At 38.7% G+C, this 25,920-nt stretch overlaps 1 protein-coding gene across 6 annotated transcripts in view; it reads left to right on the top strand.

Moving 5' to 3' along the window:
* Window positions 1-25,920, top strand: part of ABCC8 (ATP binding cassette subfamily C member 8) — a 2,552,355-nt gene that overhangs the window by 2,059,449 nt on the left and 466,986 nt on the right. For all 6 annotated transcript variants that reach the window (XM_044082872.1, XM_044082868.1, XM_044082869.1 and 3 more), the window contains one exon: window positions 24,885-24,977. In XM_044082872.1, the coding sequence (XP_043938807.1) occupies window positions 24,885-24,977 (93 nt within the window). The remainder of the gene's footprint in view (window positions 1-24,884; window positions 24,978-25,920) is intronic.

Raw genomic sequence — 25,920 nt, 5'->3', positions numbered from 1 at the left:
CACCCCAGGGAAAAAGCTGGCAGAGATTACTAGCTCTACCAACTTTGCCCAGACTATAAGGTAGACTCACTGCCACCAGACAGTTACTGTAAGGCTCTGAAAGGGGTATCCAATTATACTGAGTGAAGTTAGTATTGATATAAATGGTAATGTTGATCAAACAGCCAACCTTCAGGAGTGGCCAGAGTTATCACCAAATAAATATATGCAAATACTCTCAAAAATTAAATATTTTCTAAAAGGACCAGCCACAATGAGAAGTTTAAATATATTTATTAATAAATAATAAAAGAACATGAACATACTAAATATCTATTTACAGTAAACACCAGAGGTTCAACCACAGGAAATATTATAATAACACAGATGAATGGATTCACACAGATACAGGAAAAGAGTACTTAACTAATCTCACGATATTTTTCTGACTAATCTAAAGAGTTACTATTCCCTGATTCACTTAGTAGAGCAAGGCAAGATGAAGTAGGTGCGGGATCCCTCTATGTCAGGTTCCAAGAAATAGACTGCCCCTGAAACTTCAGTCTCCTCTAATATTAAAACTTTATTTCTGTACCGAATGACATCACATACATCTGGTCATCTGACTTCTGGTTCCCATGCAACCCCCTATTGCTAGAAGCTGTCAGGATTCATCACATAGCTGTCAATAATACATACACAGAGAGCCTTGCTAAGATCTGCTGCAGCTGCTAGAAGTCATAAAACAATTTCAAGCCTCTACCCTTTCAGAGTAGCATTTAGTTCACCCCAATGACAATGTAGGAAGCTTCCTAGTACAGACTTTTTTGTCTCTGGCTACATTTAAAACTGTGAGATAAAATCTTTAGTGCCTAGGCCCAGTAATTTAATGTTCTCACTATTTCTGAAAGTCAGGTGGATTAAGATTAATCTGTTGTCTTCCAGCATCCTCTGTTACAATATATACATTTAAACGGGTCTGTGTCACTTCATCAAAGTGACATTTCAACAAATGGCATTTCATCAGAAATGCCATTCATCGAATTCCACTCTTATGGGGAGTTGCGCCCCTCACGCCCTTGGTAATTATATATACCAACTCTGAGACTGCACTACAGCGGGGAATGGGAACATTTGCTGATCCTCACTGTTCAGCAATCTCAGCATGAACAGTTTGATGAAGGGCATGTTCGATGTAAGTGGACTGAAAATGCTGCTTGCTGAACTGATTTTTTGTTAAACTGATATAGACCCCATTTAAACAGTTACAATAATGCATGTACATTTCTTTGCTGCCCAGCAGAGCACACTGTTGGTAATTTTTTTAACACAAGCAGCTTTAGAATTACATTTTTCAACAGAAGCATCTGTGCAAATCAGTTTGATATACAAATGACATATAATTCTTTACAAAATTCCATCTAGCTATGCTGGTATGTGTTACACATCCACTGCCCTACTTCTCCTAGTATAGCTGGCAGAACCTCCTATCATCACAGAAAGAATAGAATATGTACAGGGAACAGTTATTATAGCTGGAGACTGGAATTTGATGTGCAAGGAAGATGATGTAGACAGGTGACCTAGATGGAAAAAAATAACACAGGAAGGGACAGTAGTGCAGAGCCTCACAAAACTATATGCAACAGTGGACATTGAGAATAAAAAGGAAATAAAATGTATGCATACAGATCTGGACAATATGGGACTCAGGCATAATTAGATAGACTCTATTTAATGAAAGAACAGAGCCACCTTGTTAGAGGGTTTGCTGTTCCACCTGCTACTGTCATCAGATTACACTTCAGTAATAGTAGAATTAAACCCCCCAAATCACAGACTATGTAGCAGGCATTGGAGATTTCCAGCAAGATGGACTAATATTCCTTTAAAGGCAAAACAGATAGAGCAGGTAATTAAGGCACAGTGGTGTGGTTTTAGAGTGAAGGAACAAAACCTAATAGAAAGATAGGAAATTACCAAGGAATGACTGAAAACAAATTGTGCAACAAATAGAGGAAAAGGAATGGAAGAACAAGACAGAACATAAGCAGCAAATAAAGGAAAAAGAGTGGAAGAACAAAACAGAACATAAGAAGATGACGTTAGGCAAGTTACAAAGACTACAACAGGACAAAGAATTTCTAACTGAGGAAGAAGGAGCTGGAAGAATAAGAGGATAACTGGCTAACATACCAGGAGAAAGCAGTAAAATTGACACAGTCAGCAACTTAGCTGCATTATGTTGCAGACTCCCATAAATTACAAAGATATCCCAGCATGTAGGTTTTGCCAACAGAAGATACAGATAAGTCATTTTAAAATTAAACAAGAAATAACTTGTAGAATTACAAGAGAGCCAGACTTTATATAGGTGTACACAATGGGATAAAGGACAATGAAATGAAGCAGAATTCATGGAAGGACTAGACTTACCAGATTAGGTATGTAATAGCTGAAGAGTTAAAAAAAGCCTACAAGAGTTCTGGGGAATATAAGAGCAACTATTAATGCAAAACAACAAAAAAAAAAACAAGACAGGACGCTCTGCTGATGGAACTCTGGAAGATGCACAAATCTCTATTATTATTGGGGTGGTATCGATTGCTTAATAAAATCATGACATCAAGAAATATCCCAAAATCTTGGAAAAAAATCAGCAATATCAGTTATCTTGAAAGAAAGGAAGGATCCATGCAGTCCAGAATCATATAGAGCAATCTCTGTCTAAACATGACTATAAAGTGTTCATCTTTCATTGCTGCCAGGTTGAGTAATCTGCTCCCAAGTTTACTATGAGAAGATCGATGTGGTCTTATAAAAAGAAGGCAAACATTTGACAATCTCCTTAAAACCCATATGATCCATCAGGAAGCAGTTATGAAGAGTTGTCCCTTAGTACTATTGTCCTTGGATGCAGAGAAAGCTTTTGACAGGGTCAACAGGAGATATTTGTGGGAAGTAATAGAGAGAATGGGCTTTCCTATAGTCCTTATAAATTATTTAGAAACAGTGTATGAGGGAGTTGTCGTGGTCCTTAAGATACATGCTAAGAATTCAGTGGAATTTGAAATACAAAGGAGGACTATATAAGAATGCCCTTTTTCCCTATTATTGCAATCTGTTTGGAACCTCTTGCACAGAAAATAAGACAAAACAGATTAAAGCCATAGCAGTGGTGGAGGTGCTGGGAGGAGGATAAGATATCATTATTTGCAGAGGATATATTGTTATATCTAACAGACCCTGATATCCCTCATCATATTCAATTTGCTTGAATTTTTTTTTTTCATTGTATCCGAATATAGAATAAATGTAGACAAGACGAAGACTCTTTTTATAAATGATGTCCCTGCCTGGGACCTTGTACAGAACTGCCTAAGCTTTGGGGACATTACAGAATTAAATATTTAGGTATGTTGTTTATAAGAAAAGCAAATGATACATTCATTGAAAACTAGATTTAAACAGAGTACAAAATTAGTGATAAGCTTAATAAACGGAAACTTGTGGCCTGTAACAAACATCAAAGCATTCAGACTTTGAAAAATGTTTTATAGTGTTGTTTAAATTATGCAATGCACAAATGTCCCCAGGGATAAAAATGTGAGATAGGCAGAGGCAAACTATGGTTAAATATATTTGTTTGTGTGTGTTTTATGGGGGAGTTGGGAGTAAGATGACAAGAATTAATACCTCATCCTGAGGAACACTTTGAAGGCACCTATTTTCAGTTAATCTGCTGCAGGACACAAATTAAGAATTGAAATGGAAAAAAGTGTTGCAAAATCATCCTAGAAATCATCCTATAAATGGTGGTCCAGATAAAAGAATTAATATTTGGACACATGCCACACAAAAGGGGAAGAGAATAAGCAACTTAAAGAACGTTATGAGAAAACAGAAGTGATTTTTAGACATCCTAAATATTGCACATGGCAATTTATAGTTTGGCCAATTGAGCTGGCTAGACAATCAGGGGCACATAGCAAGGAAATAACAATTAATTGGTGATAAATGAGAAGGAAATGTTATTTTTGGGAGCAGTTAAAAAGAGCAGGGGAAGATGTGACAGGACTGAACTTTGTAGATACTTATACTTGCAACCAGGGGAATGTATGATAAACAGGGGCATATATGAAATATTGGCTAGAATTGACTGGGAAATACAAGTGAGAGGGGTAACTTTACCAGATCTAGTTAAATACTACTGGATGCAAGTTTAGCAGACATGAACACAAAAAAATTAGTTAGTAGAGTGCAAAAAATCTCTAGTCAATGATAAATGGAGAGGTCATGATAAAAACAAGCAATATTGGCAAGGTAAACTAGGAACCACTATCACTGACAGCTCATGGGAGGAGATACGTTTGATCCCACCGAGAGTCAGCAAGTGTTGAAAGTTCAGAGTTTTAGCTTGGAAATGCCTCCATAAGTATTTCTACACATAGGTTAACTTACACAAGATGCTCATAGAACTAAATAAAACTTGATGTAGGTATTGAAGAGTACAGGTGACTGGGGATACATTTTTAGCAATGTGGAAATCCAACAAATTTTAGAAAGGAGTTAATGGAGTTACTAAGAAAGTTACAAGTACAGAATTAGAAGAGGTAAAATACTTGCTAAGTTAAAAAAAACAGAATTTCAACAATAAAGTGTTAGTCTTGCTCACACTAGTAGCAGTGAAGAAAGTGGTAGCAAGGAAATGGAGAATGACTTTGTTTTATCCGCCCCCTAGTTCCTGTCATTAGAAGATTTAAAAAACAAAGGCATAATCCTCTTAAAGAACGGTTCAAGTCATTTTCATCAAAAGAAAGGGGCAAGTTGGGACACCAGAGGAGTAGAACATGACCAGACACAGCTTAGTTTAGAAATATTTTAAAAAACACAATTTATCATGTATTTTTGCTGCATATTAAACTTTTATGTTCATTCTGTTTATACAAAAATGTTAAAATATGATACAAATCATCTGCATTTCTCTTTGAAGAACTATACTATAAATATAAAAATGCCAGGTTTACATAAGAGTTGTGTGATATTTAAGTGGTTGTAATAAATTCCTGCCATTCATAGATTCACAGATTTGGTAAACAAGCTCAAGGCCTACTGACCACTGAGAAGTCTGATGCCCCAGACCACATGTGGGAACTTAGTGGTGCCCATGCAGTCACCCAGTTCCATCTTAACCACATGGATTGATATGCTGAATTTAACTGACTGGAGACATTTATTCCATAGGTGAGGGAATCTTTGAAATATGAAGCTGTTGTGTTTCAAGATATTATTGGTAGATATTAATTTTTATTTAAGGCAAGCATCCATTTGTGCTCTGGAAACCAGAAGAAATGAGCGCAAATGGTTTCATATGCTAAGGAGTCCTTTAATGCTCTGTGGGTCAGGAATAGATCTCTTCAAAGAAGGTCATAAGACAGAGAGAACATATTTTAGTTTGTTTGTTAGTTAACCAATTCATTGTTTAGTTAGCTAGATAGAAAATTTCTAGCAGGGGGTAGAGCACTGACAAGAAATGGTACATTTCAGTGTCAGCCCATGAAATACAAAGAAAGTGCGTATTAAATTTCACTAAGATTCAGCAAGAATTTAAAAAGAATATACATCAGTAGTCTACAGTAATTATCAACAAATAAGAATACAAAGATTACAGGCATTTAGTGTAGATATTGTAAGACAAGCCCTGATGTCTTTCAACAATAGTAACAACAACAACAAACTAAAGAGAAGAGACAAAATTATTATTATATTTGGTTAAGCTCATCCATTCTGTTTTATTTGTAGCCAATAAATACATTTTAGTAAAATTCTTATTATGTTCATTTAGCATATCTCATCTTCTTTTGCATAAGCTAGGCAACCATCTACTGAAATGGTCGCCATATTTCCTTATTTTGAAGATATCTAATCTGATATTGCCTTTCCATTCTTCCTCAATGTATGGGTCTCGGATCTGACTCTGCCACATGCACTAGACTTTGGATCCAACTCTTAAGCTCTTTCCTCTACCCACAATGCCCCAGTCAGTCAACAGTACATCAGATCTAATTTGCCTTCATCTTGCACAGATGCTGATCCCTCTCTAAGCATTATATTGGATAATTGTTTCACCCTTTTTCATAAGTGATTATTTCTTTACTATTTCTCTATACTCATATTGTCTCCCTCCAACAAGTGAGTTTTACTCCAATTGCACCTTTTAACTTTATAACTTTTTAATTTTCTGACTTTTTCATACCAGTTGGTAGCTTCTATGTACCATAGCTGGTACTTATACCTTTCTACTTTGAACTTTTCTACACTTTACAGCCTTCTTAAAAAAAAATCTCCTGCATTTTATCTCTACCATTTTTTTTCTTTAAATTCTGCTGTTTTTAATATGGCAGAAACAAACAACTGGATTTAAAAGTGCACTTCCTGTGGGCATAAGATTCCCAGTTCTGATGGCTGCAAGGAGTGCATTTACTGCTTTGAAGCAGCACACCTTAACACTAACTGCTCCATTTGTGCCGCATTTAATTCAAGAGCTCTGAGTGACAGGTGCAATGAATTGGTTCTTAAGGGTTTGCTTCTTCCTCCTTCTTCCTCTACTTACTCAGAGCTCATCTCCCAGTCAAATCTGTAAAATCACCATCAGAGCCCATGGAATCTCACAAGAGATCCCCCACCCACTCTCTGAAGGCTGCTCCTTTGGTTCTGTTGTTATCTGAGCTGCCATCACAAAAAATTCTGGAAAACATCAGATCTGACTTTATCAAATCCTAAGAAAAAACACTTGGATCCAATGACCTCAGATCCGATTGTGATTCCATCAAATTCTCCTCAAACCTGCTCACCCAGGTTCACAACTGATCTCTCCTTTCTTCATGGGACACTGAGGAGAGAGTCTAGACAATAATCGACCAGCTCATCCATTAGATCCTCCAGATGTTTGGAGAAGCCAATGTGGATAGGATGATGAGAAAGTTCCTCAGAGGTCAGATTCAGATGGGGGTTATTCCTGTCTGTCTCCCATCAGATCTGTGAATCTCCCATTCACTTCTCATGTTGTGATATCTCCTTCTCTGATCTATACTCTGGATCCGGGAGCCCTGAGAGTGTCGGTGTTGGATCTAAAGATGACTAGGTCTTCAACTCTGACAGCCTCCTTGACTAGTTCTGCTCCAGTTTCCTTGGATCAGGAAGAGTCTCAGAGCCAAAGTGTCAGCACTGGATCCATGGGGTTAAGATCCACTCTATTGTTCTGGAAGCCATTTTTGCCCCTCGGAGCCTTGGCATTGGACAGCTTGGGTCCGAATCCTTCCTCAAGATATGGATCCGGGCAGAGTTGGGACCTGCTAAAAATAATATCCAGAGGTTATTTCATACCATTTTTCCAAATTTCCCAAGCAAAGAAAGCTTCAAGACATCCAACCCAGTCAGAAAGAAGGTGCAGATCAGGAGATTCAAAAGGTGCTAGACAAAGAGTCATCCAAGATGACCCACCAGACCAAAGAGGATTCAGGACTCACTTAAGATGTTTTTAGTGCCAAAAATGACAGGGGACTTGAGACCAATTTTGAATCCAAGCAACCTGAACCAATTTGTGAAGAAGTCAAAGTTATGAATGGTTATGGTCCAGTCCATTCTGTCCTTTTTATGCAAGCACAATTGGATTTGCTCAGTCAGTCTTCAAGATGTGTTCCATCACATCAAGATGAATAGATGGTTCCAAAGATTTCTGCACTTTTGGCTAGGGAACCGGTTGCTGTCAGTTCAGAGCCCTGCTCTTTGGTCTCACCACTGCCCCCAGGGTGTTTGCCAAGTGTATGGCAGTGGTAGCAGCTCACCTGAGACTGCTGGGATTCTTAGTCTTTCTCCATCTAGCCGACTGGATCCTGACTGCCCCAGCCAGGTATCTCTTAGAACAGTCCAGGAACTATTTGCTTCAACTTTATCAAAGACTAAACAGTTCAGTCAACACCTCAAAATCTCATCTACAACCTTTACAGAGCCTGGAGTTCACAGGGGCCCAGCTGAACTCAGTAAGTCAGACAGCCTCCTTTCCTACACATCACATAGGCACAATCATGACTCAGGTACAGCAAATTCTTGTGCACCTTACTCCTCCAGCCAGACTTGTCCTTTAGACTCTAGTTTGATGCAGCCACCATAACATCAGTTGCTATGGCCCTTTTCTATATGTGTGTTCTCCAATGGACTGTAGCTATTCAGTGGTCTATTCTGCATCCTTTGTTCTTTCCAGTCAAACTCACTTGAGTATGTAAGGATCAACTTCATTCATAGATTCATTTGGACAAAGCTTACCTAGGCCATAGCCACAGTAACCAGGTATGCCTCAAAATTGAAGTAGGGGAGGCATTTCTTGGGATGGATGGTCCAAGGCACATGGTGCCCCCAAGAGAACAATTTGGATATCAGTGTTCTAGAGATGAGAGCACTCCTACTAGGTTGCAGGCCTTTCAAGATGTTCTCCTTCTATGGACTATTGCAATACAAACCAACAACATGTCTGTGGTCTGGTATATCAACAAACAGAGGGCACCAGTCTTACCCTCTTTGTTGAAAAGCAATGACAGTTTGGCCGTGGGCAATCTCTTCTAACTGCTTTGTTGTGGCAGTGCACCTACCGGGGAAGTCTAGCATACTAGCAGACAAACTCAGCAGGTCTATTTTGATGCCTCACGAGTGGTCTATCAATCAGTCAGTGGCAAAGAAGATTTTCCGTCATTGGGGCCAACCTTGCTATAATCCCTTTGCATCTCCCAACAACAAATGCAACAAGTTCTTTGCCCTAATACCCCCTCAAGAGGAGTCACTGAGAGATTCTCTAGTCTATGTCTGGCCCTCCATTCTTCTTTATGCTTATCCTTCTGATTCATAAATTCCTTCAGAAAGTACTTCGGTTGAAGAGCTCACTTATCATCATTGCCCCCTTTTGGCCTCGCGAAGTGTGGTTCCCCTTCCTTTGGTCTCATCTTTGATATCTTCTACGGACACTGGACCTGAGTCCAGACCTTCTCTCGCATCTTTCCAGGATGAAGGATACCAGCATTCCAGGCCTCAAACTAACTGCATAGTTTCTCCAATTCCATTGATAGCTAGACAGCCCCAGGCTTTCCTCATCAGTCAGACAAATACCTCTATCTTCCCAGGAAGATTCTACAAGGAAGATCTACAGGAGTAAATAGACAATATATGGGCTCTCCTGAAGGAAATTGGCCCTTTCATTGCCCCTATACCTTTAGTTTTGGAATTTTTAGTATATATTTTTCAGGAAGTTGCTTGTTTTATCTACAGTCAAAGTACTTTTAACTTCTATATCTGATTTATACTCAAGAGAAAAAACTTCCTGTCTAGCTTCTTCCAAATTATTCAAGGCATTTCTAAAAGGCATATTTAAAAGGTACCTTTTTACTTAGACCCCCAGTGAATGATCCGTCATCTCCTTGGGATCTTACAGTTGTATTTTATGAGATTGACCCAACAATATTTTGAAGCATCAGAAAAATCTGATTTTAAATTTTTGTCTTGAAAAACAGCATTATATCTGTAAGATGAATTTCTGAACTCCAAGCTCTGTGTTCCAAATCCCCTTACATTGTTTTTCACAAAGACAGATTAATTTACGAACCAATCCATCCTTCTTACCAGAAGTGACATTTGAATTGAATATCAATCAAACAATTCATTTGCCTATCTTCTTCCCTAATTTTTCAAATAATGGACAGTATATACTGCATCTTTTAGATATACATAGACAACTGCTTTTTTATCTGCACAGAACAAAAGATTTCAGGAAATTGGAACAACTGTTTGTTTCTTTCTCAATGTACAGACTGGGATCACCAGTTTCTAAAGTTACCCTGGCCAAATGGATTATGGATTGCATTTGTTTTGTATATACTCAACAAGGCCTCTCTCTATCAAAGCCTCCTAAAGCTCATTCTGCTAGATCCATAGCAACTTCTTCTTCATCCTGGTCTAGAACTTCCACTGACAACATTTGTACAGCAGCTACTTGGTCCAACACTCATACCTATTGCCATTACAAATTGCATTTGACCTCTAGAAGCACAGCTGCTCTCTGAAATACCTTTCCATGAGGGCCACCCAAGATTTTCATAGCTGAGAACTCTGTCTCACACATTGAAGAAGAACGCAAGGACAACATCAGATATTAATGTTGTGTACTCCCCATAACTATGCATCTGCATTGTCCATTTTCATTCTTCCTCAACACCCCACCCTCCTTCCCACTTTTTTTCTTCTTCTGGAGCAACCTTTTTGATACTGTGTGACCTTTTCTTCCAGGTTTGAGCCCCAGCTTCATTGTTCTTTCCTTCCTTCTGTTTTATCTTAGGACCTATAAAGCAGCAAATGTGATCTGAGGTACTGTGAAATTATGGGTAGAGGGAAGAGCTGGGGAGTTGGATCCAAAATCTAGTGGATGAGGCCAAGTCAGATCTGAGGACAGATCTGGTACCCATATGTTGAGGAAGAATGAGAATGGACAACACAGATGCATAGTTATGGTGAGTACATAACTTTAATTTCAAGCAGTCATGTCACTACCAAAATACATTTGATAAAGCACCAAACTAGACCTTTATGGTGACTAATCCTTTGGAAAGCAATGCACTGTTATAATAGGTGAATTGAGCAAACAAGCCTGCTAATAAAAACACAGTGTTTATGTGTTAAATTTAGTAAGATGACTGAAATTATGCTGTAATATTTACTGCCTTCTGTGGACTTGCTTTTAATGTCTTGAGCAACTAAAATGATTACTTAACAGAAAAAAATGTCTGCAGTCATGCCTGGATAAATGTACTTATATGTAGCATACATAGGAGTTATCAAAGAGGAACATTTTATTTGTATATCAGAGAGGTGCAGATCTATATTCAGTACTTCCACCATATACATACATTCATCTAGTTTGACAGAAATATAACAATAGTACCAGTGTCTTGGAAGACAGAGTTATGCATTGCCAGCTATTGGCTCATCTCAGGCATTATTTGCATTAATGGAGAACCTGTAAAAGGTGGAACGTAACCTGCTGCACCAGGCCTTTATCAGTGTAACTGTGCTTACAATGTACATAGCATTGACTGAAATTAATATTTTGTAATAAGCTCATGATATCAGTCATCATCATCTTCTTTCAGCTGTTCCCGTTAGGGGGTGCCACAGTGGATCACCTCTTTCCATTTCTTCCTGTCCACTGCATCTTGCTGTGTCACACCAACCACCTGCATGTCCTGTCTTACTGTATCCATAAACCTTATCTTAGGCCTTCCTCTTTTCCTGTTACCTGGTAGCTTCATCCTTAGCATCTTTTTCCCAATATACTCAGCATCCCTCCTCAGCACATGTCCAAACCAGTGTAATCTTGCCTCTCTGGCTTTGTCTCCAAACCTTCCAACCTGGGCTGACCCTCTAATATACTTATTTCTAATCCTGTCCAACCTCGTCACACCCAGTGCAAATCTTAACATCTTTAACTCTGCCACATCCAGCTCAAACTCCTGTCTTTTTGCCAATGCCACTGTCTCCAACCCATATAACATAGCTGGTCTCACTACCCTCTTGAAGACCTTCCCTTTCACTCTTACAGGTACTCATCTGTCACAAATCACTGCTGACACTCTTCTCCACCCACTCCATCCTGCCTGTACTCTCTTCTTCACCTCTCTTCCACACTCGCCGTTACTCTGAACTATTGACCCCAAGTATTTAAACTCATCCACCTTCACCACCTCTACTCCTTGCATCCTCACCATTCCTCTATCCTCTCTCTTATTCACACACATATATTCTGTCTTAGTGCTGCTGATCTTCTTTCCTCTCCTCTCTAGAGCATATCTCCATCTCTCTAGGGTCTCCTCCACCTGTTCCCTACTCTCACTACAGATCACAATGTCATCTGCAAACATCATAGTCCACGGGGACTCCTGTCTGATCTCGTCTGTCAACCTGTCCATCACCATTGCAAATAAGAAAGGGCTCAGAGCTGATCCTTGATGTAACCCCACCTCCACCTTAAACGCATCCGTCACTCCCACCGCAGACCTCACCGCTGTCACACTACCCTCGTACATATCCTGTACCACTCTTACATACTTCTCTGACATGCCCGACTTCCTCATACAATACCACAACTCCTCTCTAGGCATCCTGTCATATGCTTTCTCTAAGTCTACAAAAACACAATGCAACTCCTTCTGACATTCTCTGTACTTCTCCATCAACACTCTCAGAGCAAACATCGCATCTGTAGTGCTCTTTCCCGGCATGAAACCATACTGCTGATCACTAATCATCATGTCCCTTCTTAACCTAGATTCCACTACTCTTTCCCATAAGTTCATAAGTTCATGCTGTGACTGATCAATTTAATCACTCTGTAGTTACTACAGCTCTGCACATCACCCTTATTCTTAAAAATTAGTACCAAAACACTTCTTCTCCATTCCTCAGGCATCCTCTCAGTTTCTAAGATTTCATTAAACAATCTGGTTAAAAACTCCACTGCCATTTCACCTAAACCCCTCCATGCTTCCACAGGTATGTCATCTGGGCCAACAGCCTTTCCATTCTTCATTCTCTTCATAGCTATCCTTACTTCCTCCTTGCTAATCCATTGAACTTTATGATTCACTATCCCTACATCATCCGACCTTCTCTGCCTCTCATTCTCTTCATTCATCAACCCCTCAAAGTACTCTTTCCATCTCCTCAACACACTCTCCCCGCTTGTGAGTATGTTTCCTTCATTATCCTTTATCACCTTTACCTGCTGCACATCTTTCCTAACTCGGTCCCTCTGTCTAGCTAATCGGTACAGGTCCTTTTCTTCCTCCTTAGTGTCCAACCTTTCATACAACTCTTCGTATGCCTTATCCTTAGCCTTCACCACCTCTCTCTTTGCCATGCACCTCATCTCCTTATACTTCTGTCTACTTTCTTCATCTCTCTGACAATCCCACTTCTTCTTTGCCAACCTCTTTGCCTGTATACTCTCCTGTACTTCTTCATTCCACCACCATGTCTCCTTGTCGTCCTTCCTCTGTCCCGATGTGATACCAAGCACCTTTCAAGCCATCTCCCTTACTAGCTCTGCTGTAGTTACCCAGCTATTTGGTAACTCTTCACTGCCACCCAGTGCCTGTCTTAACTCATCCCTGAACTCCACCTCACAATTACCCTTTTTCAATTTCCACCATTTGATCCTTGCTGCTGCCCTCACACTCTTCCTCCTCTTCTTGATCACCGTCATCCTACAAACCACCATCCTATGCTGCCTAACTACACTTTCTCCGGTCACCACTTTACAGTCTCCAGTCTCCTTTAGACTGGCCCTCCTACATAAGATATAATCCACCTGTGTGCATCTTCCTCCACTCTTGTATATCACCCTATGCTCCTCCCTCTTGTTAAAATATGTATTCATCACAGCCATGTCCATCCTTTTCGCAAAATCCACTACCATCTGACCTTCTGCATTCCTTTGTTTAACACCATACCTACCCATCACTTCTTCATCCCCTCTGTTCCCTTCACCAACATGCCCATTGAAATCTGCTCCAATCACCACTCTCTCACCCTTGGGTACAGTCATCACCAGTTCGTCCAATTCACTCCAAAATTTTTCTTTCTCATCCATTGCACACCCAACTTGTGGAGCATATGCACTAACAACATTCATCATTACACCATCAATTTCTAGCTTCATAAACATCACTGTATCCGACACTCTTTTCACCTCCAAAACACTCTTAGCATACTGTTCCTTTAGAATAACTCCTACTCCATTTCTCCTCCCATCCACACCATGATAAAACAATTTGAACCCACCTCCGATACACCTAGCCTTACTCCCCTTCCATCTGGTCTCTTGCACACACAATATACCAACCTTCCTTCTGTCCATCATATCAGCTAGCTCTCTCCCTATACCAGTCATACTGCCAACATTCAAAGTTCCGACCCTCACTACCACAGTCCTAGCCTTTCTCCTCTCTTCCTGCCTTCAGCTATGCCTTCCGCCTCTTCTCCTCCTTCAGCCAACAGTAGCCCAATTTCCACCAGCACCCTGTTGGCTAACAGTACTGGTGGCGGTCGTTGTTAACCCGGGCCTCGACCGATCCGGTATGGAAATATTTACTGGTGACTGCATGAAATGATTTGGCGAAGTTTTACGCCAGATGCCCTTCCTGACGCAACCCTCCCCATTTATCCGGGCTTAGGACCGGCACAAAGAAATGCACTGGCTTGTGCATCCCCAGTGGCTGTTATCAGTACAAAGTCTTAATATTTGTAGCTGCCTTTTGTGTAAGTTAAAGCTGTGGCATTCATTTATTTGAATATATCCATTAAATCAGTTGGGAACATACCTCTCAACTGTACAGATTTTTGCAGAATGTCCAGATTTTGCCTCATATTTCTGGTTCCTTTCTCATGAAATTGTGGTTTTCTGGCAAATCACTGAGGGCTGAAGTCAGAAAATAATTAATGTAATTTGAGTTTCAGACTTCATACCCTGCAGAAAATTCATACGAATGCAAAACCTGTTGTTCTATCTACTTTTTAAGTTTGTAAGAGCAATATTTAAAAAGTGTATCTATTGTTGGGCCTTTGTCCCCCCCATTATTTATTGCTTTGTCCAGATTTCTTGCTATAACAGGTTGAGTGGTATGGTTGGGAACTAGTTTATAGTTGCCTTGATTTTTTTCACTTTCTTTACATTTATCTTTAGAATAACATGTAGTGGGTAGTTTCTGCATTTTTATTACTCAAGACATTCAGTTCACAACCTTAGTTGTCCTTGCCTGACCTAGGCTAATTGCTTTCTTGTACCATGTATGAAAAACATGTTCTCTCATGTGAGTTTGACCTAAATGTTGCATCCAAAATAAACATCTGTATTATGCGTAGAACTCCTGTAGAGCTACAGAAGATATCACGGAATCAGAGCTGCCTTCTAAAGAGACATCCTGCTGCATACCGAATACTTATTGTATTCAAATTATTGTGAAGAGGAAAGCTTTTTTATTAGTGGAAGACAGAATTAAACATGCAAGCTCACAGAATGAAAAGAAGTAAAAGCTTGTCTTTGCAATGTATGGTATTCACACTAAATTTGTGACAATGTAAGTGACAGCATAAAACTGTTTTACAATGTATGTAAAGACTTGGAATCTGGCTACAATTACTTGAAATCCAGCTACAATTAAAACAGTGGCAACATTAAAACTTCATAATTCTTAAAAGGACTTATGGTATTACTATACAGTAATATGCATCATTCATACTGCTGTCTTTCCAAACATGGATAATTTACAGAAGCATCATTCACACACACACACACACACACACACACACACACACACACACACACACACACACACACACACACACACACACACACTAAGCATAATGTGTTATGCAGTTGTCTTGTGTCCCTGACTACAGCAGATCACTGCAGTAGATTTCAAAAATTAATTGGTAGTTCAACTTAATCCTGCCAAAATGATTAAACTTCACACTTGTCCTGAGTCATAGAGTCTGTACTCTTCCCATCCAGATGCAGTCCATGCATTAAATGTATGCTTTATACTAATTCTCAAGTTAAAAACTAAATTAGTTTGATTCAATCTGTGAATCAAACACAACTTGGAAAAGCACCAAACAGAGTCTCTCAGAAACCAATGAAATAGTAATAGGATAACAAATAAAAAAGCTTGCAGATCCACTGTATTCAGTCTGCAGTATACATAAATAGAAAGACCATTGTCCTTATTCCACCAAAGCTCTTACTAATTCTCAAATTAACTTGGAGCGAAGCTCCAAAGGCGGTGGTGTTTTCATATTCATAAAGGAAGCTCACACCTCCAGATTGGTAGACCAACATAACACATCAGAGATACTTCAGGTGTGTCTAACATTGGGTAAGACAACGATTCAGGTCGTAGCCTGCTATAGGTCCCCAACCGTGTCCCAAAACTCACACTCCACATTCCTAAGCACCCTGGAGAATATCAGGGTCCAACCTAACACTCTCATGCTTGGTGACTTCAAACTACCCCTCCATTAACTGGGAAAACTACTCATGTACCAATTCACTTGCCCAACGTTTCCTGGAATTCATTAATTCCAATGCCCTGGGCCAGCTAGTTCTTAACCCCAGAGGTAGCAAGATCCTTGACCTGGTCATTAATAACATGGGCGACCGTTGCTCTATACCAATGGTCAACTCCTCCCTGGTTAGATCCAACCACAAACTAATCACCTTGAAAATCCACATCCCCCATCCCAGCAGAGATAGCCACCATGAAAAACTTCTCCAAAGCTAACCTTGAGCTCCTAAAAACAGAAGTGGCTAACTTCATGGCACCCATGCAATTGGAGAACAGCTGCATGACCACCGAGTCATACACTAATGACCTGTACGAACACATACACAAATGCATGGCTCTCGTCATGCCCAATAAAACCAAGACATTCTCCAAAAAAAGGAAGCCAATCTGGTGGTCCCCTGCCATAAACAAACTCTACAACAGAAGAAGGAAACTGATGTGGAATAAGGTGAAGTCCCAAGACTGGAAAAATTCCCTTATCGGCCTCAACAAAAAGTTGAGATCCCTCATCAAATTCTCTAAAGCTAGCCATGAAAACAGAATTGCAGCAGATAGTAAAGACAGCTACAAGGCCTTCTATAGTTATGTAAAGAATCTCCACGGCAATGCCCAGATTTGCTCGGAGCTATTGCACAATGGCATCTCCTATACCGAGCCAACAGATATACTGGCCGACAGATTCAGTGCCAGCTTTACCCCTGTCTCCCCCACCAAAGGACCAATCACAATACCAGTAGATTGCCAGGCACTCAGTATTACTGCTGCACAGGTTAAAACAGCATTGTCCAAGGCCACGAATACAGCTTCTATGGAAACTGACAATATCCCTGGCTGTGTTCTACATGAACTACAGAGTGAACTGGCACCTCACATATGTGCCCTATTCAATCACAGCCTCACCTCAGGCTTGGCCCCTACTGAATGGTGCACTGTTGCAGTCATCCCTCTCCACAAAGGAGGAGCAACTACAGACCCTGGGAACTATCGTCCCATTAGCCTGATGAGTCTGATATGCAAAGCTATGGAACGCTTCATTATGGACCTAATAAACAAGGATATAGGGAAATCTCCAAACTTTGGATCCCGCACAGTTTGGTTTTATGAAGGGTAGATCATGCCTGCTCAACCTGGTTGACTTCTTTGAGCTGTGGATGAAGGCAAGGTGGTTTATACAGCCTACCTTGATTTGGCCCAGGCCTTTGATACAATTCCCCACTCAGGAATCATAGAAAAACTCACTAAGCTAGGCATCAACCCCTATATCACTAGGTGGGTTGCAAACTGGCTCACATATAGAACCCACAGTGTGAAGGTAACTGATTCAAGTTAGACTGCAGACTAGTCATGAGTGGAGTCCCACAGGGTTCGGTCCTGGATCCTCTCCTGTTTGGTATCTACTTCTCTGAAGTCCAGGCCAACACGAAGGGACTCTGGCTGACAAATTTTGCAGATGATTGCAAGTTGGGTGCCATAATTAACTCCCCAAGTGATGTTGACATCCTACAGAAAGGCCTCACTGAGACCAATGACTGGTGTCAGAACCATGGCCTTAAGCTCAATGCCAAAAAATGTGTCATCATCCCCTTTGGGAAAAACCTGGTTCCCATGAATTACCACATCAATGGTAGTCCACTGAACACAGAAGGCATTATAAAAGATCTGGGAACACAGGTTGACAGCAGCCTCTCTTTTGACCACCATATTACCACTGTGGTCAGAAAGTCCTTCTATGTGGCACATCTCATTACTAAGGGTTTTGCATCCAGTAAGAAAGAGGTCATTGTCTCCTCTACTCTTCCTTCATTGGGCCAGTCATCGAGTACAATGCTCCATTTGGCATGTACCTCACTAGACACCTGCAACAACTGGATAGGCAACAAAAGAACCTCACAAAGAGGATCCTAAGCCTTAAATACTTGTCCTATATGGACAGACTCAAAAAAACGCCAACTATTCCCTGTCTCATATCGCCTACTTAGAGGAGATCTCTGCTTGACTTTACAAAGCCATGTCTAACCCAACTCTGTTTGAAATCCTACATCTAAAGAAACCCCATCCCTCCACACTACATGCTCCAGAGACCTAAGCCTCATTACCACAATCAACAGAACAAGCTGGAGGGCCAGTTTCATAACACAGAGGTTGCCCTTGCTATGGAATAGACTTCCCATACATGGCAAGCGGAGCGCCTCACTGGCCCTCTTCAAGAGAAATCTTGATGAGTGGATGAGAAATAGAATATTCATCTAGGGGATCACTCCAGTGACTCTGCTTGACAGAGGCACTGGGATCTAAGGTCGGGTGGCACGATGACAGGGTAATTCTATGGGCTAGGCTTGTAAAGGCTCCAGGGGCATTAGCCTAGTACACACCTATGAACCTGTGATTCAATGTGTGAATCAAACACAACTCAGAAAAGCACCGAATAGAGTCTCTCAGAAACCAATGTAAACAGTAATAGGATAACAAATAAAAAAGCTTGCAGATCCGCTGTATTCAGTCTGTAGTATACATAAATCAAAAGACCATTCTCTTTATTCCACAAAAGCTCTTTATTAAAAAACTTCTTAGTAACTCAGTAGGTGAGCGCATTCAGTATTAAACAAACCAGTTGGTTCTAGCAGATTTAAACTTACAATCAATAAAATGTTCAGCAAGCTGCTTTATAAAATAGCATTTTAGTTGCCTAAATGGGTTTGGGCTTGGAAGATGATAGGCTTGAATAAGAAATGTCTGTGGTAGATGGTGAGTGTGACAATCCACCAATCTCTGAAGGTGGTGGTTAAGCAAGATTGTGTCTAACAAGAATCAGCCTAGTTAAGTCAAGAAATTGTGTCTGTTAAGTGAAACCCTCAAATTCCAATTAAACTCCAATTAAATTCAATTAAACTCCAATTAATCAAACTAATTCGAAAGCTTTTTGTAAAAAAATGCTGTTTGCTTTTAACTCGCTAAATAAAAGCTGCCCTATGTCGGCATGGTTTAGGAGTCTAGGGCCATACCCAGTGGGACATTTGATGAAACTGAAGCTAAATGTGGATAATAAAAATGATAAGTGCTGGGGATTTATTTAAAAGTAAGTAAGAAGCAGCTAACTATGGAACCTGGCTGGAAAACTGGCTAATAAATGCTAAAAATAAATTACTAATCAAGTTGAAGTGAGCCGTGGATGGTTGGGGCGAGGGTATGGGGCAGATCCAGAAAAACTTGATGCATCGTACTTGATTCAAGAATATAAATTCCTCAAAATTATTGTATTTGGGATCGAATTAAGGGCTGCCAAAAGTATGTGTGATTAATTATAAAGTTAAAGCTTGAAAAAACGGGGTGGGGGTTTTGTGCTGTGTAGCACATGGAGTACTATAAGGGTCTACTGTAAAAATGGCTGCTTTGCGAGAAACTCAGATAGATTAACATAGTGACCACAATATTTAATTATCTTTGAATTAAGCTTATGAGAAAATGTTAATAAAAGTGCTTCATAAATTACTGAAATAGCCAACAGGTTCAAGCTTGATATAATGTTAGGCAAAACACTTCATAAATTAAACAATATAACTGGTTGATGGGTCCAAGCTTGGAAGGTAATTGGCTACAATTGGAAATGTCTTGTGATAGATGGAAGTAGTGGGAAACCACCAATCAATGATAGTAGCAATAAAACGAATGTGTCTAACTCGTATCTGGCCAAAAAGGTTCACTATTATGTCGTAGAACTTTTAAAAGTTCGAATTCTATATGGTCTAACCCATATGTTTGAACTTTTAAAAGTTTGAACGTGTTAATGGAGATCTACATTCAGTGCGGAAAGGGAAGATTTCTCTTTACTGCACTGTAGTATGGTCTCAGAGTTGGTATATTTAAAGAGGGGGGATGCAGGGGGCTTGTCCCCCTGATTACAACCATTAGGTGTTTTTTTTTTTTTTTTTTTTTCTGTCGTTTTTGAAATTTTAAAAGTTTGAACATATGAGTTTGACCATATAGCATTCGAACTTTTAAAGTTTCGATAACGTAATATGAACCCGGCCAAAAATCCATATCACCTTGTTAATGCCAGCACTTGTGCCTCTTAATATAATCATTTATTTATTAAAACCTCCAATTATGTCTAATGCATATCAAAACCTATTACCTTATAAAGTACTGTGACATCATATAGAAACTAAGGGAAACACAGAGCTTGACATAAACTAAAGACTTGGTTTCAGGCAGATATGAGGCAGCTTGATTTTACAAATTAGCAAGAGCGGGTTAATAGTGAAAAACTGTAATTACTATTAAAAATAGAGTGACATGTTAAAGGTTGGGGAGATGGAGTGGGTCTTGGGCCATTCGGGAACAAGATGGGTTGTATCTTCATGTTTAATGTAATATAGGAACTGAATTATGGGTGGCCAAAATCTTTTAAGGGAATAAATGCAAATTATGAAGTTATTTTTTGAAAATAATAGTGAGTGGGGGGTGGCGGGTTTCCGAGTAACATCTGGTTTGCTAATAGTTATTAAAACCTTAGCGCAGTCAGTAAAAAGCAATGCACCTAGTTATCTTATATTTATGAATAAAAACGATAAGATGTCAAAAAGTTCAAATGTTAAGCAAATTGCATTAACAATGTAAATTTACTAATTAAACTAAATTCCAATAACTGGATAATGGGTTTGGGCTTGGAAGATAATAGACTTAAAATGGAAAAAAGAATGTTTGTGATAGGTGGTGAGAGTGGTGATCAAACTTTCACTGAAGGTAGTAGTTTAACAAAAGTGTGTATAACTCCGATCAGGTTGAAATGCTAAGTTAGCTTGTCTTCCTCCTTATTAATTGAATCACCAACTATGCCGGAGGCTTAATGTAAATAAAACATTTGTTTTTAACATCTTATTAAAAGGAGACAAGGGTGTGGGTTTTGTGGGGCGATTGGGAAACTGAAAAGGTTATATTCCTTTAGAATTAAGATTAAAAAACTACACTTCCATTAAACTTATTCATAATCTGGGACTGGAAATAAGGGTGGCTGAAATTACTGCAATTAAATGGCTATGAAATTAATTCCTGTAGCGGGGAGGATTAGCTCTTTATGAGGAAACGTTCGCTTTGTTGGAATCTCGGCTGACCGTTAAAAAAGAAAAATGTCTAATGGCACCAAAAAAGAAGTGTCCTGGGCAAAGTGGGGCTGCCAACTTTCTCACTCCTTCCTATCTACTTAAAAAAAATACCAGGAAACCTTTGCCTGTTAAGCTGGCTTCTTCTATGATGAATAAACTGTCTAAGCTACTGATGAGATAATATGCAACGTTTCCTTACCAGTTTTCTTTTCTCTGAAGACCTATCTGTTTTAATTCCTAAATAAGTTGCTAAAAAATGGTCGTGTTAAAATGTGGTTAAAGTTCAGCTAATAAGTCTGGGTCTTAAAAAAAGGGCCAGAGCTATTTTGCTAATAAGCAGAAGCAGTGAAGGAGATGCAAATATGTGGAATTAAGCCTAGCTGTGGGGGGAGTGTGGCTATGGAAAAAGGAAATGGGGAGAATGAAAATGGGAAGACCAGTATAAAACAGTTGTGTGGAGCTTGGTGAATACTAATGAAATTGATATGATTCACCTTGTCAAAGTAACTCATGCATCACTATTAAGCATATGCATCATTATTAAGCAATCTACAGTTATAAACTAATAACCTTATCATATTGTTGTGTTGTTCCAGGCCCTGAAGTCCTGTTTGATAGGCTCTAAATTTTAGAGATTAGTTAAAGGTTAAATCAAGTAATTTTGGCTACCCTTATTTCCAATCCCAGATTATAATAAGTTTAATGGAAGTGTAGTTTTTTTCAATTTTGATTCTAAGGGAATATAACCTTTTCAGTTTCCCGATAGTTCCCACAAAACCCACACCCTTGTCCCAGCCTTTGGTGCTTCAATTTAATATTAATTTAGGTTTTATTGAAATCATCCCATTACTGCCATGTTCTAACTCGGAAGCATATACCCACAACAATTCATGCTTTTTGATATATTTTATTTTATTTACTTTTATATCCTGGATTTTATTTTGAGCCTCATGGATCATTAGGTTCATAGTCGGCATGGCATTAAAAATTCCTATGCCATAACACTTTACACAAAAAGGGCATCTTTTAATAAGATGTTAAAAACAAATGTTTTGTTTACAGTAAGCCTCCGGAACAGTTGGTGATTCAATTAATAAGGAAGAAGACAAGCTAACTTAGCATTTCAACATGATCAGAGTTGTACACACTTTTGTTAAACTGCTACCTTCAGTGAATTTTTGATCCCCACTCTCACCACCTATCACAAACATTCCTACTTCCATTTTAAGTCTATTATTTCCCAAGCCCAAACCCATTATCCAGTTATTGGAATTTAGCTTACATTGTTAAAGCAGTTTGCTTAACATTTAAACTTATTGACATCTTATCGTTTTTATTCATAAATACAAGATAACTAGGTGCATTGCTTTTTACTGATTGTGCTCAGTTTTTAATAACTATTAGTAAAGCAGATGTTACTCATAACGACCTCCCCCCCCACACTCATTATTATTTTCAAGAAATAACTTCATGATAAGTCGCATTTATTTCCTTAAAAGTTTTTGGCCACCCATAATTCAGTTCCTGTATTACATTAAACATGAGGATACAACCCATCTTGTTCTCAATATGCCCCAGACCCACACCTTCTTCCCAACCTTTTACATGTCACTCTATTTTTAATAGTAATTACTATTAACCTGCTTCTGCTAATTTGTAAAATCAAGCAACCTCGTATCTGCCTGAAACCAAGTCTTCAGTTTTTGTCAAGCTCTGTGTTTCCCTTAATTTCTGTATGATGTCACGATAATTTACAAGGTAATAGGTTTTCATATGTATTAGACATAATTGGAGGTTTAATAAATAAATGATTATATTAAGAAGGAGAAGTGCTGGTATTAACCAAGTGATATGGATTTTTGGCCAGATATGAGTTAGACACATTCGTTTTATTAAAAACTGTGGAAAACCAGCAACTACTGAACACACAAAAGGAAGCAGATCAAAGAGACTCACTGGTAGCAATTCCGGTTACAATAACAGTTTTCGGGCTTTTATTGTAACCGGAGTTGCTACCAGTGAGTCTCTTTGATCTGCTTCCTTTTGTACATTCGTTTTATTGCTACCATCATTGATTGGTGGTTTTCCACTCCCTCCACCTATCTCAAGACATTTCCAAATGTAGCCAATTTCCTTCCAAGCTGGGACCCACAGACCAATTACATTGTTTAATTTACAAAACGGTTTGTCTAACATTTTATCAAGCTCAAACCTGTTGGCTATTTCTGTAATTTATGAAGCACTTTTATTAATATTTTTCGTAAGCTTAATTCTGAGATAATTAATTATTGTGGTCATTACGTTAAGCTATCCGAGTTTCTTGCAAAGCAGCCATTTTTGCAGTAAACCCTTATAGTACTCCACATGCTACAAAGCACAACCCCCCCCCCAATTTTTCAAGCATTAACTTTATAATTAATCACACATAATTTTAGCCACCCTTAACTTGATCCCAAAATACAATAATTTCAAGGAATTTATATTCTTGAATCAAGTACGATGCATCGAGTTTTTCTGGATCTGCCCCATAAGACCACCATACCCTCACCCCAACCATCCACGGTTCACCTCAACTTGATTAATAATCTGTTTTTGGTATTTAATAGTATGTTTTCCAGTCAGGTTCCATAGCTAGCTGTTTCTTATTTACTTTTAAATAAATCCCCAGCACTTATTTTTATTATCCACATTTAGCTTCAGTTTCATCAAATATGCCACTGGGCATGGCCTTAGACTCCTAAGCCAAGCACACTACAGACACAGGGCAGCATTTATTTAATGAGTTAAAAGCAAATGGCAATATTTATAAAAATCTTTCGGATTAGTTGGAGTTTGATTAATTGGAGCTTGATTGAATTTAATTGGAGTTTAATTGGAATTTGAGGGTTTCACTTAACAGACAGAATTTCTTAACTTAACTAGCCAGATTCTTGTTAGACACAATCTTGCTTAACTACCACGTTTAGAGATTGATGGATTCCCTCACTCACCACCTATCACAGACTTTTCTTAATCAAGCCTATCACCTTCCAGGCCCGAACACATTTAGCCAATTAAAATGTTATTTTATAAAGCAGTTTGCTGAACATTTTATTGATTGTAAGTTTAAATACGAGAGAACCAACTGGTTTGTTTAATATTGAATGTGCTCACCTACCGAGTTAATAAGAAGTTTTTTAATAAAGAGCTTTTGTGGAATAAGGACAACGGTCTTTCGGTTTATGTATACTAGAGACTGAATGCAGCAGATCTGCAAGCTTTTTTGTTATCCTATTACTATTGGTTTCCGAGAGACTCTATTTGGTTCTTTTCCGAGCTGTGTTTGATTTACACATTGAATAAAACTAATTTATTTTTCTATTTTTTTTATGCTTTTGTCAGTAAGCAAGTGAGGAGAGCTTCAGGGGGAAATTTATTGTGATAGAAATTAATTTGCGTTACTTTGACTACAATTCTCAAATTTAAAAAAAAGACTTAGGTTTGTTGCATGTATTTGCTGCTGTTCATCTTACTATTGTTTAAATTCCGTATAATTAATGCGACATAAGTGTATTCCATTAGTTCTAACTTTGGCATTCTGTGTAATACCTGATGAAATGTACTGTTGTTCATTCATGTTTATTCTCATATATCACTGCAGGGATCTTCAGCAGTTAGATGACAGTACCCAGCTTCCACTGCTGTCACATTTCTCTGAAACTGTAGAGGGTCTAACCACAATCCGAGCATTCAGGTAATCTGCCTGCTGTATTACAAAAAATGTAGAGAATACATTAGTATTATGCATGACAATTTGTATGTGGATTTGTGAGTGTATTGTATTGTGATAAGCACATACTGTTAAATGTGCATAAAACAGCATAATCATAGCAATATAATATGTTCTTGGCCTTTAAAGGATATTGTAATGCATTTGCTTTAAATGCTATCTACTGCAGAGCTGATATATTTTTTGTACTGAATTTATGTGACATGTCCATTCCATTAATGACATTTGTGTTTTCAAAGTTGCATTGATTTAAGTCAAATAAATATGTGCTTTCTTACATTGTTATTCTAATAGAAATCGGAACATAATACAGCCATACCTCTCAACCTCTTAGCACAAAAAATCTGGACAAAGCTAAACATAATGGGGGACAAATCCCCAAAAATAGGGACACATTTTAAATATTGCTCTTATAAACTTAGAAAGTTGCTAGAATAAAAGGTCTTGTGTTGCCATGCATTTTGTGAAGAATAAGAAGTTTGAAACTCAAATGCTTGTCATTATTTAGTGAATTCAGCCCTCACTGATTTGCCACAAAAATCTAGAAAACCTGAAATTTTATGAGGAACAGAGCAAAAATATGAGTCAAAAACCTGGATATTTTGTGAAAATCTGGACAGATGAGAGGGATGGATGCAACACAGAACAATGCTTCTATTTATTGAAAATGTTTATTTCTTAATGACTTCTCATTTTAATTCCTGGTTGTGAACTGATTGTTATCCTTTGCTGCTCAGTTATTCCACTGTTCTCCCTAAGAACCACATAACTTGTATTTTTTAGCAAGGAAAAAGAAAGGTCAGTGTAACAGCATATTGAATATAGAAAATAAAGTGGCAGTGCACTTCCAGTTTGTACTAGGAAAAGCTTTGTCGTGATATATTATTATGCTTTTGCTTTCGAGGAA

The sequence above is a fragment of the Protopterus annectens genome, chromosome 9.part0, assembly GCF_019279795.1.
Source record: "Protopterus annectens isolate FY-2018-M chromosome 9.part0, PAN1.0, whole genome shotgun sequence".
Classification (NCBI taxonomy): Eukaryota; Metazoa; Chordata; order Ceratodontiformes; family Protopteridae; genus Protopterus; species Protopterus annectens.
Note: the sequence above shows the minus strand (reverse complement) of the source record. Positions and strands in the feature narration are given on the sequence as shown.